Genomic DNA, 22471 nt, shown 5'->3' with positions numbered 1-22471 from the left:
TGCATTCAAATCACTATATCTCGAAAGGCATAGGACTCTTTTCGTCGTGGCACGTCCCATATATAGAACATGGTATACTGGAGATGGAATTCTCCTTCTAGCTAAGTGTGTGTGTTGCTAAGTGGAGAAGTAACACGCTGATGTGTGATTGTACTCCTCTCTCCTCAAGTCATTTTGGATAAAAGCTAAATGAATACCGGCACATGTAAATGTGATGCCGTATATGTATAATACGAACAGACTTGTGGAAGTAGACCTGCATTTGATGGGTCTGTTTAGACCAGCGTTTCCCACTACTGGGTCGCAGAGACATGGCAGGTGGGGCGTGAACTGACGTGAAAAACAGAGTAGCCTGGGCCCAGGTAGCACCCGGTGCGCAATGGACGCACTGTGTTATTCATAGGGAAGCGCTTGTGTCAAGGCAGCTTAGTTAGTCCCTAACTCAATGAGATTTTGAACGAGGTTGTGAGAGTGGTGAATTTCATCAAGACCCGGCCCTTAAAAGCGCGTCTATTCTCCGCGCTTTGCGAGGAGATGGGAGCTGACCAAAAGGCTGTACTGTTTCACAGAGAGGCAATGTGGCTTTCCTGAGGTAAAGTGCTGTCGTGCGTGTTTTGAGCTCCGAGTCGCATCTTCTTGGAGGAAGAGCGCATGTTTGAATCTGCAAGCACGTTCACTAATGAACATTTCTTGCCGAAGCTGGCCTATCTTAGCAATATATTTGGAAAGCTCAATGAGTTAAATCTCCAGTTACAAGGCAAAGACAAGCACCTACCTCACCTAGCAGATAAGATTACTGCATTCACCAAAAAACTTGAGGTATGGGACAGGCATAATACTGTCGCGATCGAGGCGCCTGAGTGGAATCGCTGAAACGTCTGATTTGGGAGCCCCTCTTGTGATCCCATGTATTAAACAGTAGGCCTACATCACATCCCTGCAACGTTTATTTCAAAAATATTTCCCAACCAGCAGTGCTCAGTATGACTGGATTATGAATCCATTTAATGCAGCATGTTGGTATTTCATTGAATATATTGTATAATGCTGTAAAATATTGGCCTATGCTTCCTAATATGTTGCTGGAAACACAGAAATATGTGTGTTTCATTTACAATGGCACATTATGTATTTATTTATTATTATATCTGTAGCACCAGCTGATTTTAACTCTGCTGAAGAGGATATATTTAGAACTTGTCAAATTTATTGAAATAATGACAATTTTAAGCTTGACCTACAACTTTCTTAGAGCGATGAGGGACAGGTGGGGCTCGAAAATGCCCCCTTGATCAAAGTGGGGAATGAAAGAAAAAGTTTAAGAACCACTGGTTTAGACCATCCCAGTGTGGAAGTAGACCTGCATTTGATGGGTCTGTTTAGACCATCCCAGTGTGGCCGTGAGAGTGATTTAGCGATCGATGAACTAACAATTAGCTGCTGATGAAGTGTTAGCAGCTAATAGAGGCCTGGGCCCGGCCCACACACACACACACACACACACACTAGGGCAGCTCTAATCCCTTCTAACCCCCTGGCCAGACAGTGGCTCAGAGGCCCCGTCCACCTTCACCAGGGGCCTGCCATGACAGCTGGCCGAAGCCCCCGTCAGACATGTTGTGACACCAGTGCTGTGGTTTAGCCCCCGTCAGACATGTTGTGACACCAGTGCTGTGGTTTAGCTAAAGCACTGCACAGAGGGCAACCACTAATGTAGCCATGTTGTCAGAGAGAGAGAGAGAGAGAGAGAGACTTTAAGGTTCCTTTATTGACAGTCAAAAAAGGAAACCAGGTAACATTAAAACCAACCCATAATAAAACTCACACCACTGCCCGACTGCGGGTCTCACCCGCAGCTCTGGGAACCAGTCCAGCTCACCCGTGAACTCCATCGGGGACAGGAGACAATGTTTTGCATCCTCAGGGATAATCCTGTGAATGTCCGTCATCACCCTTGAAACGAGCCGGACTGAAAAAGTCCCCGTAAGTCCTGCCACCTCCTCTGCAGAGCGCCAGGAGTCCGCCAGCACTAAATCCTTGAGCTTCATGATTCCAGCCCGAAGAAAACCAGCCCTCAAAGTGGGGGACTGCAATACCACCACTGGTAGAGCTGCATTGTGGAAAAGTGGTTCCTCTCCCACCCACATACTGGGTACAATGACCCTTCCCTGAGTGCTAAACATTTTTCCAAGTCCTTGGCCCCAGCAGTGGCGCGACTGGCTGGGGCACCTGCACTGTACGCCGGCGACCCGGGTTCGATTCCCGCCCCGTGGTCCTTTCTGGATCCCACCCCGACTCTCTCTCCAACTCACTTCCTGTCAATCTCCACTGTCCTATCTAATTAAAGGCATAAAAGCCCAAAAAATATCAAATTAAAAAAAATTCCAAGTCCGTAGGACTGAGTGGTAGAAAGAGGTCAGCCCTGAAAGATCCCCCGAGTCCAGGTCCATCAAAAACAAATGCCTGTCCATCCCCAAGCCACCGGCTTGCCTCAACAAAGCACAAGCAATCTATGCCCAGCTGACCTCCGGGACGTACAGCAGTCTCTGGGCCGCCTGCAGCCGGAAAGCGTCCACTCCATATGTCCATGAGGCCTTGGCCCCCCTCCTGCAGCGGGAGGTATAACAGTGCTGCCCTGACCAAAAGAAGTCCACCATCATACGCTGGATCTCCACCACCAACTCCTTGGGTGGATCCAGAACAGACATCCGGTGCCACAGTGCCGAGGCAATGAGGTTATTCAGGACCAGAACTCTCCCCCTATATGACAGCTGAGGTAGCAACCATTTCCATCTAGACAACCGAGCACACAATTTATTAACTAACCCCTCCCAATTTTTCAGATAGATAGATAGATAGATAGATAGATAGATAGATAGATACTTACTTTACTTTACTTTACTTTACTTTACTTTACTTTACTTTACTTTTTCTTGATCCCCAGGGGGAAATTCAAGGGTCTCAGTAGCATACAGACATCACACACAACATGCACTTACAGCAGAAATGGTAAACATATAACTAAACTCCACTGTACAATAAAGACAGTAGAAGATAAGAAAACTAACAAAACTAAATACACTATATAAATTAAATTTAAAAAGTCCAATGTGCTTGAGGGTGATCAAGCATAAGACGCTTGTAGTGACAGGGCCGGGACTGGTAAGGTGCTCAAGGGAGTGAGTGTCATGGTGAAGGTGCAAAAAGTAGTCCAACATTAGTCCAACAGTGCAAGAATAAGGTCTAGAGACCAGCATAAATTTCTTTTTTTTTTTCTTTTTTATTTATTTAACCTTTATTTAACCAGGAAAAGTCCCATTGAGTTACAGTAACTCTTCTCCCAGGGAGTCCTGGCCAAGACTGGCGGCAAAAAGTTACAAAAAATATATATACATAAAAGACAGGACAAAGGTTACATACTACACCACAAATCTCTGTACATACACTATACAAACACAATCAAGACATTACACTTAGCTTAAGCTAATACAGACATACAACATTTAAGGGCACCAGTTAAAAACAATTACACTGTTCTGTCAGAGTTGACTTTAAAAGATTTTTAAAAGTATTGAAAGATGGAAGTGATTCTAGATTTAGGCTGTTTTGAAGTTCATTCCAAACTTTAGGTGCATATGATGAGAAAGCTGTTTTACCAAGTTCTGTTCTTGTTGATGGAATAACTAATAATATTTTTTCTGACGACCTTGTCCTCTAAACACTATTATGGTAAGAAAGCAAATTTGAAATGTAGAGTGGTAATTTACCCATTAGAGCTTTAGCAATGAAAGTCAATAAATGGAACTTCCTTCTGAGGGAGAGGGAGGACCATTGTACAGTTTCATACAGAATGCAGTGGTGAGTCCTGGCTGCTGCACCTGTAATGAAACGCAAGGCTGAGTGGTATACTACATCTAATTTTTTTAATAAAGATGAAGAGGAGTGCATATAAATGAGGTCACCATAGTCCAACACTGATAAGAATGTGCTCTGCACCAACCTTTTCCTTGCTGAATAAGGAAAACACTTCTTTAATCTAAAATAAAAACCTAACTTGGGTCTGAGTTTTTTTAAAAGGCTCTCAATATGTACCCCAAAAGACAGTTTTTCATCCAACCAAATACCTAGGTATTTGTAGGAAGTTACTCTCTCTATTGGGGTACCATCTTGTGTTGAAATAGACAAACAATGCTTGCATCATCTACATTAACGATGGCAGTTACAACGGGTGTGCGTGCAGCTAGATGTTAGGAAATCATTTGGGTTTAGATGTTAGCGAAACAAAAAAGAACACTACCAAACAATTTCCATGTGCGACTTTCGCGTGCTGTTGCGCTACCGGCCTGCTTCGGGCATGCGCATGCGAGAACGTGTAAAAACCATTGATTTTGTTTTTTTAGCATTTAATACCAATTTTAATCCTACCAGAGATGTTTGAACCTGGCTAAAGGCAACCTGTAAATTATGAATTGATTCTTTCAATGACTTGGCAGAGGTGTACAAGATAGTGTCATCTGCATAAAGATGAGCCTTAGTTTGGTTTAAATTCATACCTAAATTATTTATATAAATAGAAAATAATATAGGACCCAAAACTGATCCTTGGGGGACACCCATTTTTACTTCTAGCAAGGATGAGGTACAGTTATCTAATGCCACACACTGGGATCTATCACTCAGGTAATTAGAAAACCAATTTAGCACAGTGCTACTCAAACCTATGCTTTGCAGTCTTTGCAGAAGAAGATTATGGTCAACGGTGTCAAATGCTTTAGATAAGTCAATGAATAGAGCAGCACACACATTTTTGTTATCCAAAGCATTAACAATATCATTTGCAACAGAGGTTACAGCCGTAATTGTCCTTGTCGGAAACCAGACTGAGTATGACTTAAAATACAGTTAAAATTTTTTTTAATTGCTCATTTATAAAAGATTCAAATAGTTTAGCCAAGACGGATAGTCTGGAGATTGGACGGTAATTGTCTAAGACCGACGGGTCTCCACTTTTTAAAAGTGGGAGTACAAATGCAGATTTCCATGACTTGGGAATTGAACCACTGTGCAGGCTAAGATTGAAAATGGAGGAGATAGGACCAGCAATCAAGTTTGCAGCAGTTTTGAGGAAATATGGCTCAATCTGGTCTGGGCCAGCAGACTTGTTATGGTCCAGGCCCAGCAGTGCCTTTCGTACTTCAGAGACAGATATAGAAATAAAGTTGAAATTATTCAAACTTACATTAAACGAGTCTGTAATGGGGGTTACACAATTTGTTGGGTTGGCTGGGAGTGTTGACTGAGTAGTTATTCCTGCATTAATAAAATGCTTGTTAAAAGTATCTACTATATTTTGTTTACCCCTTACTTCACCCTGGCTTGTTTTTATAACTTCCGGGATAGTGGAGGGTGGCACTTCCCCTGAAGAAGATTTAATTGCTTTCCAAAACTTTTTGGGGTCATTAAGGTTTTCATTTATTAAATTCAGATAATATTCACTTTTTGTACCTTTTATTAATCGTGTGCATTTGTTTCTTAATACCCTATAATCTAACCAACATTTATCATTATTATTTCTTTTTGCCTTGATCCATGCTTCATTCCGGTCTCTAATAGCAGTTGCAATAGAGTCATTAAACCAAGGATTATCTCTGCCCCTCACTCTATATCTTCTAATAGGGGCATGTTTGTCAACTATGGCTAAAAAGGTCTTTTTAAAATAAGACCAGGCCAGCTCCACATCATCCATAACACAAACTAAGTGTAAATCACTCCGATGGATTTCATGAAGAAAAGCTTGTTCATTAAAATGTTTGTAATTTCGTTTAAAAATAAACCGTGGCTTGGTCTTAATCAGCTTGCAATTTCTAACACAGGCAACCATACAGTGATCACTGACATCATTACAGAAAACTCCAGCCGCCGAATACTTATGTGGAGCATTAGTCAGAATAACGTCAATTAATGTAGACTTGTCCATTCGTTTTGAATTGAGGCGTGTAGGTGACTGTACTAGTTGCGTCAGATGTAGCGTATCACATAGGTCTCTTAACGCTGATGAAGTCGATAGCAAGTCCCAGTTCAGGTCTCCTAGGACAATGTACTCGTTGGGCAGATTATGCAAAAAGTCAGACAGCAGGGCAGTTGCACCAGCTGCAGCCGAAGGTGGGCGGTAGCATCCGACCACAGTCAGGGAAGCGCCATTGGGGAGATTTCATTTGATGGCACATAATTCGAGGAATTTTGGCCTTGTTATTTTTTCGACGGAGCAACAGTCCAACGACGCCTTGGCATATATGGCTACTCCCCCTCCTTTACTCACACGATCGGCCCTAAAGAGATTGTACCCTTCGATGTGAATCATATTGTTCGTGATTGATGGTTTGAGCCATGTCTCTGACAAGACGATTATGTCACTTTCTGACAGTTTAGCCCACAGACGGATAGCGTCAATTTTATTAATCAGGCTGCGCACGTTGACATGAATAAAACGCAAGCCACTGCTATTTTTTAATTCGCCAGGGTTCAAAAGCTCAATCAGTTCTGGGCCTGGGTTGGGATGGATGTTACCTGATATGAACAAGAGTAGAGTAATCCAAAGGCCTGCTGATCTTGTCGGGCGGGTATTGCCGACTCCATAGTCACGCCTGTAGGAGATGGATTGAAACTGCCGTATTTCTGCCCAACCGAGAAGTTCGTACTTGTGCAAGGTCTCAGTATAACAGTCAAGGAAGACCAATGAAGCCATGAGGGTTGACGTAAAGCCGCCGGTATCAGAGAGCAGCATAGTTGCCGAGTTTGGGAGAATAATCCGAGATGATTCAAATGATCCATCACCAGATCCCAGAGCGTCCACAGCCGGTGAGCTCAGCACATAAACGAGCAGCAGGTAAACCGGTAGTCTCATATTGTAGATGTAGCTAGACAAGCTTGCTTCGCAGTTATAAAGTAGGCTATGTAGCTGTTTAGTATAACCAAGTTGTTAGTTCTCACAGTTCTGAGGCCCAAGATGAGAGTTATTCTGAGTCAGGTAGCCCATCACACGTATGAAAAACAAAGATATAAACACAGGTAAGCTACGCAGACAAACGTGAAAGCACCGATGCCGCCATCTTGGAATGTAAACGTCTTATATATAAATAATATGGACAAATAGGAGAGTACAGTATAATGTAGACAAGGTAATATAAAAAACTATGTCAGTGCAAGAACAGGTTGAGGTAATAGGGTTATAGCCATTCATTCATTCAGTATTGTAGCAGAAGCCTGACCGCAGCCATTGATCATGTGTGCTAATATAGCATGAAAAACAGTGTAGCAGTAAAACAGTAGTGAAAACATTAGGCTGTGGACATTAGTAAAACAGTAGTAAAACAGTAGTAAAGCAGTAGTGGGCAGTCAGTACTCAAACATGGAGAGGGCGGAGAGGCAGACAGACTAAGCAGAGAAGTCTATCTCTCCTCTTCCCTTTAGTGAGGCATTGAACAGTTCAATGGCCCTGGGGATAAATGACTTCCTCAGCCTTTCAGTTATGCATGGCAGTGAGCGAAGTCTCCAGCTGATCAAGCTCTTTTGCTTTATAATAGTGCTGTAGAGCGGATGACATTCATTGTCCAAGATGTTGATCAGTTTGTTCAGGGTCCTTTTGTCAGATATTGAAGTGATGCACTCCAGTTCAGCTCCCACTACAGAGCCAGCCTTCCTTACCAGCCTGTCAAGTCGCCCAGCATCCTTCTTCTTTGTGCTTCCTCCCCAGCATACCACTGCATAGAAGAGGACGCTGGCCACAACAGACTGGTAGAACATCCTGAGGAGCTTGCTGCACACATTGAAGGACCGCAGCCTCCTCAGGAAGTACAGCCTGCTCTGTCCTTTCTTGTAGAGTGCATTAGTGTTGGCTGACCAGTCCAGTTTATTGTCCAGGTGGAGACCCAGATACTTGTAGGTGCTTACCACCTCCACATTGACCCCATCAATGGAGACTGGTAGCAGAGCGGGCTTAGACCTGCGGAAATCCACCACCATCTCCTTGGTCTTTGAAGTGTTGAGTTGAAGGTGATTGAGTTTGCACCACTGCACAAAGTCCTCCACCAGGCTCCTGTACTCCTCCTCTTGCTCGTCCCTGATACACCCCACAATTGCAGTATCGTCAGAAAACTTCTGCATGTGGCATGACTCGGTGTTGTAGCGGAAGTCAGATGTGTACAAGGTGAACAGGACAGGAGAGAGCACAGTTCCCTGTGGCACTCCGGTGCTGCTGATCACAGTGTCAGGGAGACAGTTCTTCAGTCTGACGAACTGTGGTCGCTCGGTCAGGTAATCTGTAATCCAGGTTACCAGGTGAGCGTCCACACCCATCTGCAAGAGCTTGTCTCCCAGTTTGAGGGGTTGGATGGTGTTAAAAGCACTTGAGAAATCAAAGAACATGATTCTCACAGCACTTTTCCCCTTGTCTAGGTGAGAATGTGTCCTGTGTAGAAGATAAGTGATTGCATCGTCCACGCCCACTTTCTCCTGCTATGCAAACTGTAACGGGTCTAGTGCATGGCGTACCTGGGGTCTGAGCATACCTAAGACCAGTCGCTCCATTGTTTTCATCACATGTGATGTTAGAGCGACAGGCCTGAAGTCATTAAGCTCACTGGGGTGTGGTTTCTTGGGGACGGGGGTGAGACATGATGTCTTCCACAGTGTTGGGGGTGAGTGTTGCACTGGTAATGAGGTGGGGTGGGGGCTGGGGGATGACCACCTCCTTGATGTCCCTGTCAAGTTAGCCAGAGTTTTAGACACAACAGGCACAGGCAAGGAGGCATCAGGCGGGGGCAGGGCGTGGGGTGATGGGGGCTCAGATCATTGGATGTCCCCGGGATGCAGAGCTGGAGAGACTGGGAGACTGGGAGGTGGGGGTAGGGCGGGCACGCAACCAAGAGCAGTACCTGGATCTGGTGCAGGGCAATCGAACCTGTTGTAAAAGTGGTTCAGCTGGTTCGCCCTGTCCAGGTCTCCCTCCACAGAGCTGCTGCTCTTCTTAAGGCCAGTGATAGATTTCATACAGTCCCACACCTCCTTCATGTTGTTATCTTGCAGCTTCTGTTCCATCTTCCTTCTGTAGTCCTCCTTAGCCTCTTTCAGCTTATTCTTGAGTTCCCCCTGTACTCGCCTCAGCTCTGCCATGTCCCCCTCCTTAAACGCCATCTTTTTCCTATTGAGAAGGGTCTTGACATTACTGCTTATCCAAGGCTTGTTATTTGGATAGCAGCGTACAGTCCTTGTGGGAACAGCAATGTCCATACAGAAGTTCAGATAGTCAGTAGTGCAATGTGTGACCTCCTCTAAGTCCTCTCCATTCAGTAGCACACACCAGTCAGTGGACTCAAAGCAGTCTCTCAAAGCCTCATCCGCTTCCGGTGTCCACTTCCTGAAGGTGCGCGTGGCAACTGGTAGCCTCTGAACTTTTGGCTTGTACATTAGCTGAAGATGAATGAGGTTATGATCCGACTTCCCCAGTGGGGGAAGGGGGGTGGCACTGTAAGCATCCCTCACGTTCAGTGTTGGGAGTAATGCGTTACAAAGTAACGCGTTACTGTAATTCCACTACTTTTAGTGGTAACGAGCATGTAACGAAGTATTTTTGTAAATCCAGTAACACAATTACAATTACTGAAATTTCAAAGAGTTCGTTACTTGCGTTACTCTGTTGATCTTGAATGAACGACTGCAGACAAGATGCACATTTGCTGCTTTGTCTCCCGACCTTAGCTGTGTTTCCAGCGATTGTGTTTCATGTTTAGATTGCAGCTGCATTCTTTACAGTTAATAGGAGCCTCCTCACATTCCTCCTTATTTCGGATTTATGCTAAAACACACAAGAGTGCATTACGCTACAATTTAAATGGGCATCTTAAAAGCCTTTTCCCTTTCGTTTCCATCTCGTAAGCTCCAGTAAAAGCGCATTGTTGTTTATCTCCGCTCTTTTTCGCCTATTGCGCAAAAGCCTCGTTATATCAATTTCTCATTCTTACAACATAGCCACGCCACAACACCAATAGTCTACGGTAGCCTATATATAGCCTTGGCACAAGCAAGCACACGTTTAACTCGAGAGGAAAATGCAGATTTCACTTACCAGATAAAGAAACCTCCAAATAGCCTACCGTAACAGCGACTTGAGTTATTTGCACAGTAGGCTATGTTTACATCGGAATTGACGTCCATGGTGTTATGGATTCATTTGTCTGCGACGGAACATACAACTTCTCTCTGGAACACCTTGTCAGATGAAGAGTAACCTTCTGCATAGTGCGCGACAATCCCAAACTCTCGGATGCATTAGAACTTATTTCGGTAGGTCAGCACTTGTGCAGCGCAGGCTTTTCCCAAACTGGTGGTGCTTAAAATGCTATATAATACAACTGTGTTCAAAGCAGGATGATGATAACCTAAGGTTATGTGTGTGTGAGCAGACAATAACTGCTTTGAAAATAGGCCATTTAACATTGTTTCACATTACATCCCATTGAACGAATTCCATGTAGCCTACAGAAGGATTGCAATAATAATGATAATAATAACTTATTACTATATTGCAGAATTCAGTGTCAGTGCACCACCATGCATACTAGAAGGCAAGAAGTAGGCAGTGTACTGTACATATCTATCAAACCACCTAGATGGTGAGGGTGGCGCAAAACAAGGTCAGGGAGGCCATGCATTGTAGAATGTTTTGTGGTCGGAAAAAGTTTGAGAACTCATGCACAAGGCTATTGATTTGAAGGGCCGTTGAAACTACAATAAATAGGTCCAAAAATTAGGTTTATTGTGTGTGTGACTGTTCATATTGACATTTTAAAAGCAGACTTAAAATAACTCAAAAGTTTCTTTCTCTAGTAACTAATTACTTTTGATATACAGTAATTGGTAACGTAATTGAATTACTTTTGAAAGAAGTAACTAGTAACTGTAACTAATTACTAATTTTCAGTAACTTGCCCAACACTGCTCACGTTTGCATACATGAGGTCTATTGTCCTGTTTTTCCTAGTTGGGCAGTCAACAAACTGGTAAAAGTTTGTGAGTGTGGAATCCAGTGTAATGTGGTTGAAGTCACCAGAGATCGCAAAGAAGGCATCACTGTCCTGAGTTTGGAGCCTAGCGACTGTAGAGTGAATGACGTCACACGCTGTGTCCGGGAGGGCTTGAGGCGGAACGTAGACACAAACAACAATGGCGTGCGAGAACTCCCTCGGCATGTAGTATGGTCGTAGACTGACCGCTAGTAACTCCACATCCTTACAGCATACAGTCTCCTTCACTGTAACATGTCCGGGATTGCACCATCTGTTGTTAATGTACAGCACCAGTCCGCCTCCCTTCTTTTTGCCAGAAAGTTTATTGTCTCTGTCCAAACGAGCTACACTGAAGCCGGGCAGCTCAACGTTAGCTGGGGGGATATGGCTTGATATGTGTTATTTGAAAAACAATGTCCCCTAAAAATACACCCATTATTGCAAAACATAATAGTCACATCATCTGCATATGCTGAGAGCTTTACAGGCTCTTCCAACATCCCAACCCAAAACCCCCCCAACCTTTGTCTAAGTAGACATAGCAAAGGCTCAATTGATATAGAGTATAACAACCCTGAGAGAGGGCAACCCTGTCTAATACCCCTCCCAACCTGAATGGATGTGCTCAGACCCCCACCAACCATAACCAAACACACAGCTTTAGCATACAGGAGTCTCACCCAGGATATAAAACATTCCCCAAACCCAAAAGCCTTTAGCGTCCTAAAAAGTAAACATAAGTCCCCCTTCTTTGGTAGAAGTGTCAGGGCTGCCCGTCGACAGCTCTCGGAGAGCGATCCATCCCTGATCCACTCCTGCAGCACTTCAAAGAAGTCGTTCCCAATCATCCCCCAAAAAGCCTTGTAAAAGTCTGCAGGAAGACCGTCCATGCCTGGGGCTCGACCTATAGACAGCTGTTGTACAGCAGCAGTCACTTCCTGAAAGGTTATAACAGAGTCCAATATCCGTCTCTGATCCGCACTGATTTGCGGGAGATTCTGTAGCATCTCATCCCCACTCCGTACATCCACCTCCTCCGCTGAATACAAATCAGTGTAAAAACGAACAGCTAACCTGCGCATCTCTGATGGATCAGAAGTGCTGCCACCCTCAGGAGTTTTGAGACTGAGCATCTGTTTATTCTGCCCAGTCTTCCTTTCCAACCTAAAAAAGAAAGATGTAGGCCCATCAACATCCCTCAAAGTGATAAATCTGCTTCTGACTAAAGCCCCTTTAACCCTTTCTTGTAAAAAAGAACCCAGCTCCTGCCGTTTAGACTTTAAAGAAGACTCATTATTCCCTGCCAATTGTTATTCCAAAAGTAAAATCTCCCCCTCCAAAAATGTTAAAGAATTCTTAACAGCTGCAGTTGAGAACTTCAGCGTCCTCCAGTGAGAGAGGGGGGGGGGGGGAGAGAGAGAGGGGGGGGGGGGAGGCTTCACTGCGCGGAGGGCAGCCTCTAACATAGTCACTAACGGAGAGAGAGAAAGAGTGTGCAGTGGTGATGATTAAAGCAGTCATGTGACATGCTAACTCTACAATGTGGGGTCCGTGTGGCCTAGTTTTGGAGAGCGGCCTCAGCCCAGAGAGCACTAGCCACACATGGGCCATGCGCGGGCCATGCGCGGGCCACGCGCGGGCCACGCGCGGGCCAGAGGAGCAGGGGTGAGGGCTTCATGTTGCCATTAACCTTTTATGCACATCATGAGTGGCTCCATCTATTCCCAACAAGTACCCAGGAGTACATTTTAAGAGCAGTGGATGAGAGTAAAATGGACTGAAGCACGTTTCAAGAAGACCACTAACGCACAAGTGTTACGCATGGTTTGGTGCAGTGTATCGGATAGGAGGGGTTCTGGTCTGTAGTCTGTGTGGTGCAGTGTATCGGATAGGAGGGGTTCTGGTCTGTAGTCTGTGTGGTGCAGTGTATCGGATAGGAGGGGTTCTGGTCTGTAGTCTGTGTGGTGCAGTGTATCGGATAGGAGGGGTTCTGGTCTGTAGTCTGTGTGGTGCTGGGTATTGGATAGGAGGGGTTCTGGTCTATGGTCTGTGTGGTGCAGTGTATCAGATAGAAGGGGTTCTGTTTCACACATCCACACACAGGAGCCCACCACACCATTATAATGGAAGGCTTCTGTACTGAGAGGTTTCAGTTTGGTTATTATTATTTCTATACAATTAATTATTATGTCTTTTTGTTCTTTCATTCATTCAGTCACCCCCCCCACCCCCGGTGGTGTTTCCTGTGATTGATTATTTTTATCCGTCCACTCTCCTCTCTCCACCGCACCCAGACCCTGGTGTTTCCTGTGACCGATGGCGGTGCGTTGCTGGTGGGCTTCGACCGTGTGGAGCAGCCACTGGACGTCCTGATGGAGGCATGTGCCAACCTGCAACTAACGCCAGGGAAGGATGTCCACTTCGCCCTCAGCTGCGCTGCCCACACCCTCCTGGACTATGTGAGTGCCCACACTCCCACAGCCCTTACAAAAAAGAACTATTAAGTAATATGTGTATGTAATAGTGCTCATTAATTAACCATTAATACATAAGTAATATGTTAGTGCTCATTAATTAACCATTAATACATAAGTAATATGTGTATGTATTAGTGCTCATTAATTAACCATTAATACAGAAGTCCTATGTGTATTAGTAGGGATGTCACGATTTCGATTTTATATCGAAATCGATCGAAATTACATCTCAATCTCGAACTTCGTACTCAAAAGTAGAATCGACGATGCAGCCACACCCCCAATGTCACGTCCAGCATGTATGCCAAGACGCACAAACGCACACGCACGTGCTGAATTGCGGGGTCAACACTCCTCTAATTTTAGGCTGCAGCCAGTTAAAATATACACCGAAACTACCGAAAGCCACTCTTGCTACTCTGAAATCACTGGTGTGAAAGTATTTTCTCGTTCATTCACGTCAATTAACACTAACTTAGCCTACTCAACTTAGCAAGTAAAAAGATGATCTAGTTACAAATTACTTTAAGGCTTAAAATGCACATTGATAAACATTCCATAAACACTGTCCTTGGGTCTCTTCGGAGTGTGCTGAAACAATCAAATTATCATGCTGTGTTGTTTCATTTCACTATGTTTACGTCTTTGTTTAACCTAATGTTTGTTCTGTTTACATTACAACCTCGCGCTAAAGTATAAAGTATATATATTCTTTTGATCCCGTGAGGGAAATTTGGTCTCTGCATTTATCTCAATCCGTGAATTAGTGAAACACAATCAGCACACAGTGAACACACAGTGAGGTGAAGCACACACTAATCCCGGCGCAGTGAGCTGCCTGCAACAACATCGGCGCTCGGGGAGCAGTGAGGGGTTAGGTGCCTTGCTCAAGGGCACTTCAGCCGTTCCTACTGGTCGGGGTTTGAACCGGCAACCCTCCGGTTACAAGACCATTTTTTAGATCTTTATTCAGCAATTTCTTATTCTTACTTAATAGGTGATTTATTCTTGGTAAATCCTTAAAGGATAGTTCCGGTATTTAGCACTTTGAGTCCCTTTTCTTGTTTGTTTTGGATGAACTAGAGTGGTGGACACTGAAATGTTGACGATGGGTCCTGTCTTGACTGATTCTTTTTGAATCGCCTTTGACTGCTTCAGAGTGTCTGGCTATGGGCATGCACAAACATGTCCTTAAAACAACCCTTAACGTTCGTTTTCAAAACTGTGCAACTCACCCAGTGGTTAGTGGTGTTCGTTGATTATTAAAAGGTAGCGCAGTAATATCAACGAGCAATGAGTCTTCCAACAGAAATCAATTGGATTTTACAAAATTGCAAATAAAACACGACAGAAACTGTATTTCGCTACGCTACTTGTTTTGAAACATCAAATATCGCAAACACTCTGCGGAGTTAGTTCTCCGCGAACATAGTGTGGAACTGGACATGAGCTTGATGAGGGTAACAATGCAATTACCGTTACAATGGAATGGTAACACCAAATCGTTCACATTTAACTGTTCAACTGTTTAACTGTTCATATAAATAAACGTGACTTGACTTGACTAAATGTTCAAAGAAAACATGTTCACCACGAACGTTCGCCACTGTTTGCCAAATTTGAACACACCTCTGGTGTTACACTGTTGGTAGAGAGAATAAAGTGTGCTTCTCTATTTTTTTTTGTGTGTGTGTGTGTATGTGTGTGTGTGCTATCAGTCTAAGGGGAAGTATGAGATTGTAGCTGGCACCTTGAAGGCTCCAGGGGAGCTGATGGAAGTGTATGAGTCGCTGATCAGCAGATATCCAGGCATCTGTGCCCTCATCGACCCCTTCAGGAAAGAGGTCAGAGACACACACAAACTGCACCTGTTAGAATAGACATATACACTGACGTGTGTGTGTATGTATGTGTGTGCGTGTGCATTTTGATGTATTTGTTTGTGTGTGTATGTACATGATTGAGGGTGTATAGTTTTTGTATAATTGTGTATCTGTAGGATAGGTTCATTGGACAGACGCATGTGTACGTGTGTGTGTGTGTGTGTGTGTGTGTGTGTGTGTGTGTGTTTGTGTGTGTGTGTGTGTGTGTAGGACCTGGAACAGTGGGATAAACTGAGCTGTGCCCTGATTGGTCAGCCCTGCTGTCTGATCGCTGATGCTGCCTTCTGCTCCCCTCCTCGTCTCTATGGTGACAAGAGGCTCCTCCCACCAGGGGTCGCGGGGGTTGTCCTGAAACACGTGAATGAGACTACCATCACTGATCTCCTCTACGCCACCTCAGAGGGCCGAGGTGAGAGGTCAGAGGTCAACACGTAGCCGTGAGCCCAGCATTCCATGCACTGACCTTGACCATGAGTATGACCTTGTTCCTGTGTGCAACCTCGCTCTGAACTTTAATTCACTCATTCCCTCATACCCTTCTGAACTTTAATTCACTCATTCCCTCATACCCTTCAAGTTGAATGTCAAGTTAGCCGATGTGGGGGGGGGGGGGGGGGGGTAGTGGTGACGCCACCACCTGACGATCGGTCGGCCCAGGATGGAACTTGCCGTTTGCGAGGGTTGAATCGGTCAGCCCAGGTGCATTTTGCATGATTTCACAGAAGTAATATGGAAACACACACACACACACACTGCTGTTTGGGTACATTTTGCATGGTTTCACAGCAGTAATATGGAAACGCACACACACACACACACACACACACACACCATCAGGGGAAGCGTTTAACACACACACACCATTAAATCTCAGAGCAAATTGCTCAGGATGGGCCTAAGAAATGGCAGGAACTTTGCACACAATCATAGAGTTGGAGCGTGCAAAGTGGAACTGTGTGTGTGTATGTGTGTTTGTTTCTGTGTGTGTGTGTGTAATATGTCTACAGTGATATTTATGGAAAGTGCTTGTTTGAGGTGTATCAGGCAGACTGTACACACACACACACACACACACACACACACACACACACACTGTAATCAGTCTCTCTGCCACCACATGTTATTCCTCCCTCAGCCCCAGTGCCACTCAGCCAATCCCTACGCCGTGTCAATCAGACGCCACTCAGCCAATCCCTACGCCGTGTCAATCAGATGCTAACTTGGGCAAAACAGGCCTTTAACACTACAGATGTGTATGGAAATGTGTGTGTGTGTGCGTGTGTTTGTGTGTGTGCGTGTGTTTGTGTGTGTTTGCGTGTGTGTGTGTGTGTGCGTGTGTGTTTGTCAGTAAGTGAGTGAGAGAGAGTTTAATGCTTAATGGATTAGTCGGGCTCGGCTCCAAACCGGGGCTTTGGGCTCCTTGGAGCGCTGGCTGTCTCTGTAACATTAGATCAGTGGGGAGCGCGCTCACTTACTGACAAACACACACACACACACACACACACACTCGATTCCTCTGCAGCACAGCCAGCCGTGCACTGATTGGATTACACAGCCAGGGCGCTGGTAATGACATCACATCACGCAACGGAAAACACACCTCAGTGCTCCCTCTCCACACGCAACACACACCAGGACACACACCTCACCACCTCAAACAGAACACACACCTCACCACCTTAAACAGAACACACACCTCACCACCTCAAACAGAAAACACACTTCACCACCTTAAACAGAAAACACACAGAAAACACACCTCACCACCTGAAACAGAACACACACCTCACTGCCTCATTGTCATAAACGGAACGCCCCCCCCCCCCCCCAGCACCTTCTATCCCCCAACCATCTATCCTGTTCTGGTTTTAGAACCGTAGCTTTCATCCAGGTAGAGCAGCTGACCCAGTCAACCAAACTAAAATGAAACGGCAAGTGTTTATCCCATAGGTGTTTCCTGCACTTGATGTACATTATCTAAATGTGTGTGTGTGTTTACTCCAGATTCCACCACCATTCTGGAGCAGTCTGGAACAGAGTGGTGTGATGACTACTTCGTAGATCTGGTGAGAGCTTCATGTCCTTGTGTCTGTCTGTCTGGCCCACCGTCTGTCTCTCTCTGTCTGTCTGTCCCACCGTCTGTCTCTCTTTATACAACAGTAGGGCCGGTCGACCTATTACAGTCCCTCCAGGAATTCGCGATGTTGCGATCGCAACAATTAACGCAAATTCAGCAAATCCCCGCGAATTCTGGGCGACCTCGCAATTTTGTCCAAACACCGCAACTTTTTTACAAATTTGACCAATCATCATGGTTTCCCCGTGCAATTTCACCTACCACAACAGCCCCTCGCGCAGAATATTGAGCCAGATGCCACACTCACTTCTGCAGACACCAGAGACTGCCCTAACTTGTTCGTTCATCTGCAGTTTTGATGACAATAACTAGAAGGCTAACTGTAACACCCTGCTGTGAAACCCTTCCATTCTGTTCCATCCTCATGCCTCCCTTAGAGTGCACATCCTGTGTGGAGGCGTACTGCTTCCCTGCGGTTATTTGCTATAAAATGCTATAATGCATTTAGCATTCAGGTTGTTGATGGTAAAGTTGAGATTCAGATAATCAGAACGCTCATTCAGACACCTGGTGGATTGAAAGGGCATTTTGACGAGGCAGACGTCAGAACTCGGTCATCACCAAACGTCTGTCACAGAGGCAGCGCGTGCTGCGGGAGTGTGACCATGTCTGATTGGACGGATCTGATGATGTGATAATGGGCTTTTGGGCAAGTGCTCGAGATGGCTGGCGTGGCATTCAGAAGCTTTAAAATAAATCTGCTCTCTAATGAAAATAAGTACCAGTCATTATACATTCCACACCTGTCTACTGATGGATGCCCACTAAACAAATACGCTTCACACACACGCACACACACACACACACACATACACGTCCAAGGTTATCCCTGACTTCAGGTTTTTTATGTGAATGTGTGTGTGTGAGGATCACTGTTAACATGTAGATAGAGAAGACTGGACATATGGCTGTGTGTGTGTGTGTTGATTCTGTTGTTTTATATGTGTGTGTGTGTGTGTTGATTCTCTTGATTCGTGTGTGTGTTGATTCTGTTGATTCATGTGTGTGTGTGTGTGTGTGTGTGTGTGACTGTGTGTGTTGATTCTGTTGATTCATGTGTGTGTGTCTTGATTCTGTTGATTCATGTGTGTGTGTTTGATCATGTGTTGATTCGTGTGTGTGTGTGTGTGTGTGTGTGTTGATTCATGTGTACAGTACCTATAAAAAGTATTCACCCCTCTTGGATATTTTTTACCCTTTTGAATATTATGAACATTTTTGTAATCACTTATTTTGCATTATGTATTTTAAATTCATTAGCATTGCTTTGTAGAAATGTGGGTTCCCTTTGACATTAAAGAGTTTTTCTGTACATTATTGTAAAAAAGGCCAAATTAAATTGGCCAAGATTCCATTTATAAAAGCAATAAAAGGGGAGATATCTAAGGGGGTTTTGATAGGTACTGTTTGTGCATGTGTGTTGTTCTATGGTTGTGGTTTTGTTCATTAACCTGAGTGTGCATTTTTGTTTATGCTTGTTTTCAGATATGTGTGCATTGATTTGATATTGTTGTGTTTTTCTGTATGCGTGTGTGTGTGTGTCCACTCTTCAGGCGGTGGGTCTGGGTGTTAAGTTGGTGAAGCTGGGCGGCCTGATGGGAGGAGTCCGTCTGGCGCGCTACAACCGCCTGATGGTGCTGGAGGAGGAGCTGACTAGGCAGGGCATTCTGGGTAAGCTGACCAGGCAGGGCATTCTGCAAACTGTACGCATTTTGCGTAGCAACCACGCATTTTCAGATCAAAATACGCCGCTACGCTTTTTTACTTAAAACTTTTACGCAAAACGAGCACACACACACACACACACACACACACACACACACACACACACACACACACACTACACAAAACGAGCAGACATCCAACCTCTCCGGAAAGCTCCTGGATCATGTGAATCTCCCGCTAATATATTTCATGCGAGGATGAGATACAGAGAGAAAGTGACCAGTGAGAATGACAGGCAAAGCATAGTGGCCTCTCTTTATGTTATTTTTTCTTCCAACAACGGTGGGTTAAATGAAAGACTTGATGAGGTGAGTTTAACAAATGTTCACTCGCAAATTCGCGTTCCCCTAGCTGCCGTTTTGCTGTGAAACTGAAAATAGTGCGATTGTAAATTCACCTAGGCCTAATAGTTTGACTGTGTCTTGGAAAGTTATTACTTGTTCACAAGTTGTTTCAGTTAGCATATTTTCAATGTGTCGCTAATGGTTAAAGTTTTCATAACTAAGGCGCTAATGGAGCGCAGACCTTTCCAAGGCAAAAAGCAGCCATTAACAACGAGTCTGAAAGTGGACCAAGGCGATATTTTGAGCTGCTCATTAATGAGTGTTCAATTTGTTTTTTTCTTTGGAGCATATGGATCCTTCTTCTTGATTATTGACGTGAGAACAAATAATAGGCTTATAGACGGAGATAGATAGATAGATAGATAGATAGATAGATAGATAGATAGATAGATAGATAGATAGATACTTTATTGATCCCCAGGGGAAATTCAAGGTCTCAGCAGCATACATACACATTCTTTAACAGCAGAAAAAGTAATTTATATATAATATAAAAACACAACTAAGCAATAAGGACAGTAGAAGATAAAGAATATACTAAAATACAAATTAAACTAACAATTAATCTAAATCAATTCTAAAAACAGTATCCACATAGTGGTGATTAATCAATCAGATCGCGCATCTATCACTGTATATAGGCCTAATCATTGCACAGATGGCAGAAAGACACCGCAATCTGAAAGAAACTTGAGTGCACGACGTGCAAGTGAAATTCTTTAAAAGCAATCAGTAGTTTGCATTAGTCAGCAGGTAATACTTGAACAATGATTTTTTTATTTTGTTTTACAAATAAACAAAACATGTAGGCTATAGTGAGTAAAGGGATATAGACTACACACTGACAACAGCAGATGTCCATAAGCCTCTACTGTAGCCTACATCCAGGTAAATTAGGTATGTTGGCATAACATGGGCGATAGATGTATTTCTTTACAAAATAAATCTTTAATATTAATGGATTGAAAAGAGGTATAATACCAGGCATGATCGAATAGGGCCCACATAAAAGAAAATGGACAATATCAGTGCCTATCAACACAAGTGGTTTTCATAGGTCAGGATTGTTAGGCTCTAAAACAGATTGTCAACATTATAGAGCTACTGTAAAAGATTCAGTTTGCACTTTCAGGAACACATTGGATCCCGTTTAGATAGATATTCAACATTAAAGATGGGTCGCTATCCAAAACGTGTCTTGTGAGTATGGCTATGTCTGTGTGTGTGTGTGTGTGTGTGTGTATAGTGTGTGTGTGTGTGTGCGTGTGTGTGTGTGTGTGTGCGTGTGTGTGTGTCGTGCGAGTATGGCTATGTCTGTTTTTGGCTGCATGCATGAAGGCCGAAGTGAGCAAATTTTTGTTTTCTCGGCTTGAGGTGCTACTCAAACAAATTCTTCAAGGTTGGCAGGTCTGATTCTGGGTAAGCTGACCAGGCAGGGCATTCTGGGTAAGCTGCCGCTTGGCGCCGCCTCTCCTCTCCTCTGCTCTCCAGAGAGTCTCTTCACTTAAGGGCTCAACATGCTTCTGCGTCAACTCCACGGCATAGCTTCTGCGTCAACTCCACGGCGTAGCTACACCGGCACTCCTACGGCGTCGTGACCCTTTTATGGTTCTGCGTCGGGTTGCTTTGCATCGCGGTGCATTTCACCGCCATAACGCTAAGTGTCGCCTGTGTCGGCGTCGCTCATGACCGAAACGGTACTCAGAATGGTAAACCCCACAGACTGTTGTGCCAAAATAATCTTATTTGTTTGGCCCTTTCTTGCTTAGATTTTGTACAAAGTATCGAGAAATAGACACAGTGAAATTAATTGACTTAGTTACTGTAACCAGCAAATAAGTCTGAGGTTTGTGAGGTGTCTGCCAGCCAGTTTAAGTTATGGTAGCAAGCGAACTTTAGCACAACTGCCCACAAAGTGCTGCTTGCTGGCGAAGTGCTAATTTCAAAACGTTACTACTGACATATATATAGACACTTTACAAACAGATAACCCCGTCATTGTATCCAAATATGTCTGAGTTTATTTGCAAAGCTTATAGCAGTAAACTAGCATGTTGCTAACTCCCCACAGTAGGTTGCTTGAAACACCTGTCAACACACAGGATGAGTTGACCAATCACAGTCCTTGCGGTCTGTGTCGCCTCAACGCAAAGTTACACATTTTTGGAGGTGCACGTGGAGCTACGGCGGAGGGGTCGGAGAGTGGTTTGCGGCGACGCAGAGGGGTCTGCGGGGGTACGCCGTTGATTCGACACAGAAGCATAAAATAGGCTTTAGGCATGTGCTGACAGTGAGGAAAGGGTTTTCAATATAGGCTATGTTTTTAATTTTATGAATGTACCTTCTGATAAGGATGCAAAGCTTTAGGATGTTTATGTGTGAATGCGTGTGTTGTGTGCCAGTTTAAAATTATTAACTGTTATGTGTTACAGGTTCAAATCAGCTGGAGTTGCCTTTGTTTGGAACCAGTGTAAGCCCTGGCTCTGAGTCACCGGAGACCGAGTGAGGAGAACTGGAGGACACATGGACACACGGACACACACACACACACACACATACACATACACATACACACACGCGCATGCACACACACACGCGCACGCGCATGCACACACACACACACACACACACACACACACACACACACACACACACACGTACACACACACACACACACACACACGCGCATGCACACACACACACACGTACACACGTACACACACACACACACACGCGCGCATACACACACACACACACGCGCGCATGCACACGCACACACACACACACACACGCACACGCACACGCACACGCGCATGCACACACACACGTACACACACACACA

At 44.5% G+C, this 22471-nt stretch overlaps 1 protein-coding gene across 1 annotated transcript in view; it reads left to right on the top strand.

The window, feature by feature from the left end:
- eno4 (enolase 4) overlaps positions 1-22166 on the top strand; it is a 34388-nt gene extending 12222 nt beyond the window's left edge. The window contains exons 8-13 of the mRNA XM_076285245.1: positions 13358-13522; positions 15259-15384; positions 15634-15832; positions 17428-17489; positions 19114-19231; positions 22062-22166. Coding sequence (XP_076141360.1) covers positions 13358-13522; positions 15259-15384; positions 15634-15832; positions 17428-17489; positions 19114-19231; positions 22062-22135 — 744 coding nt within the window. The 3' untranslated portion in view covers positions 22136-22166. The remainder of the gene's footprint in view (positions 1-13357; positions 13523-15258; positions 15385-15633; positions 15833-17427; positions 17490-19113; positions 19232-22061) is intronic.
- Positions 22167-22471: the final 305 nt, after the last annotated feature.

The sequence above is a fragment of the Alosa pseudoharengus genome, unplaced genomic scaffold, assembly GCF_046254945.1.
Source record: "Alosa pseudoharengus isolate Yale_2024_CS ecotype anadromous, Long Island Sound unplaced genomic scaffold, YU_APseudo_1.1 YU_APseudo_1.1_scf_15, whole genome shotgun sequence".
Taxonomy (NCBI): Eukaryota; Metazoa; Chordata; class Actinopteri; order Clupeiformes; family Clupeidae; genus Alosa; species Alosa pseudoharengus.
Note: the sequence above shows the minus strand (reverse complement) of the source record. Positions and strands in the feature narration are given on the sequence as shown.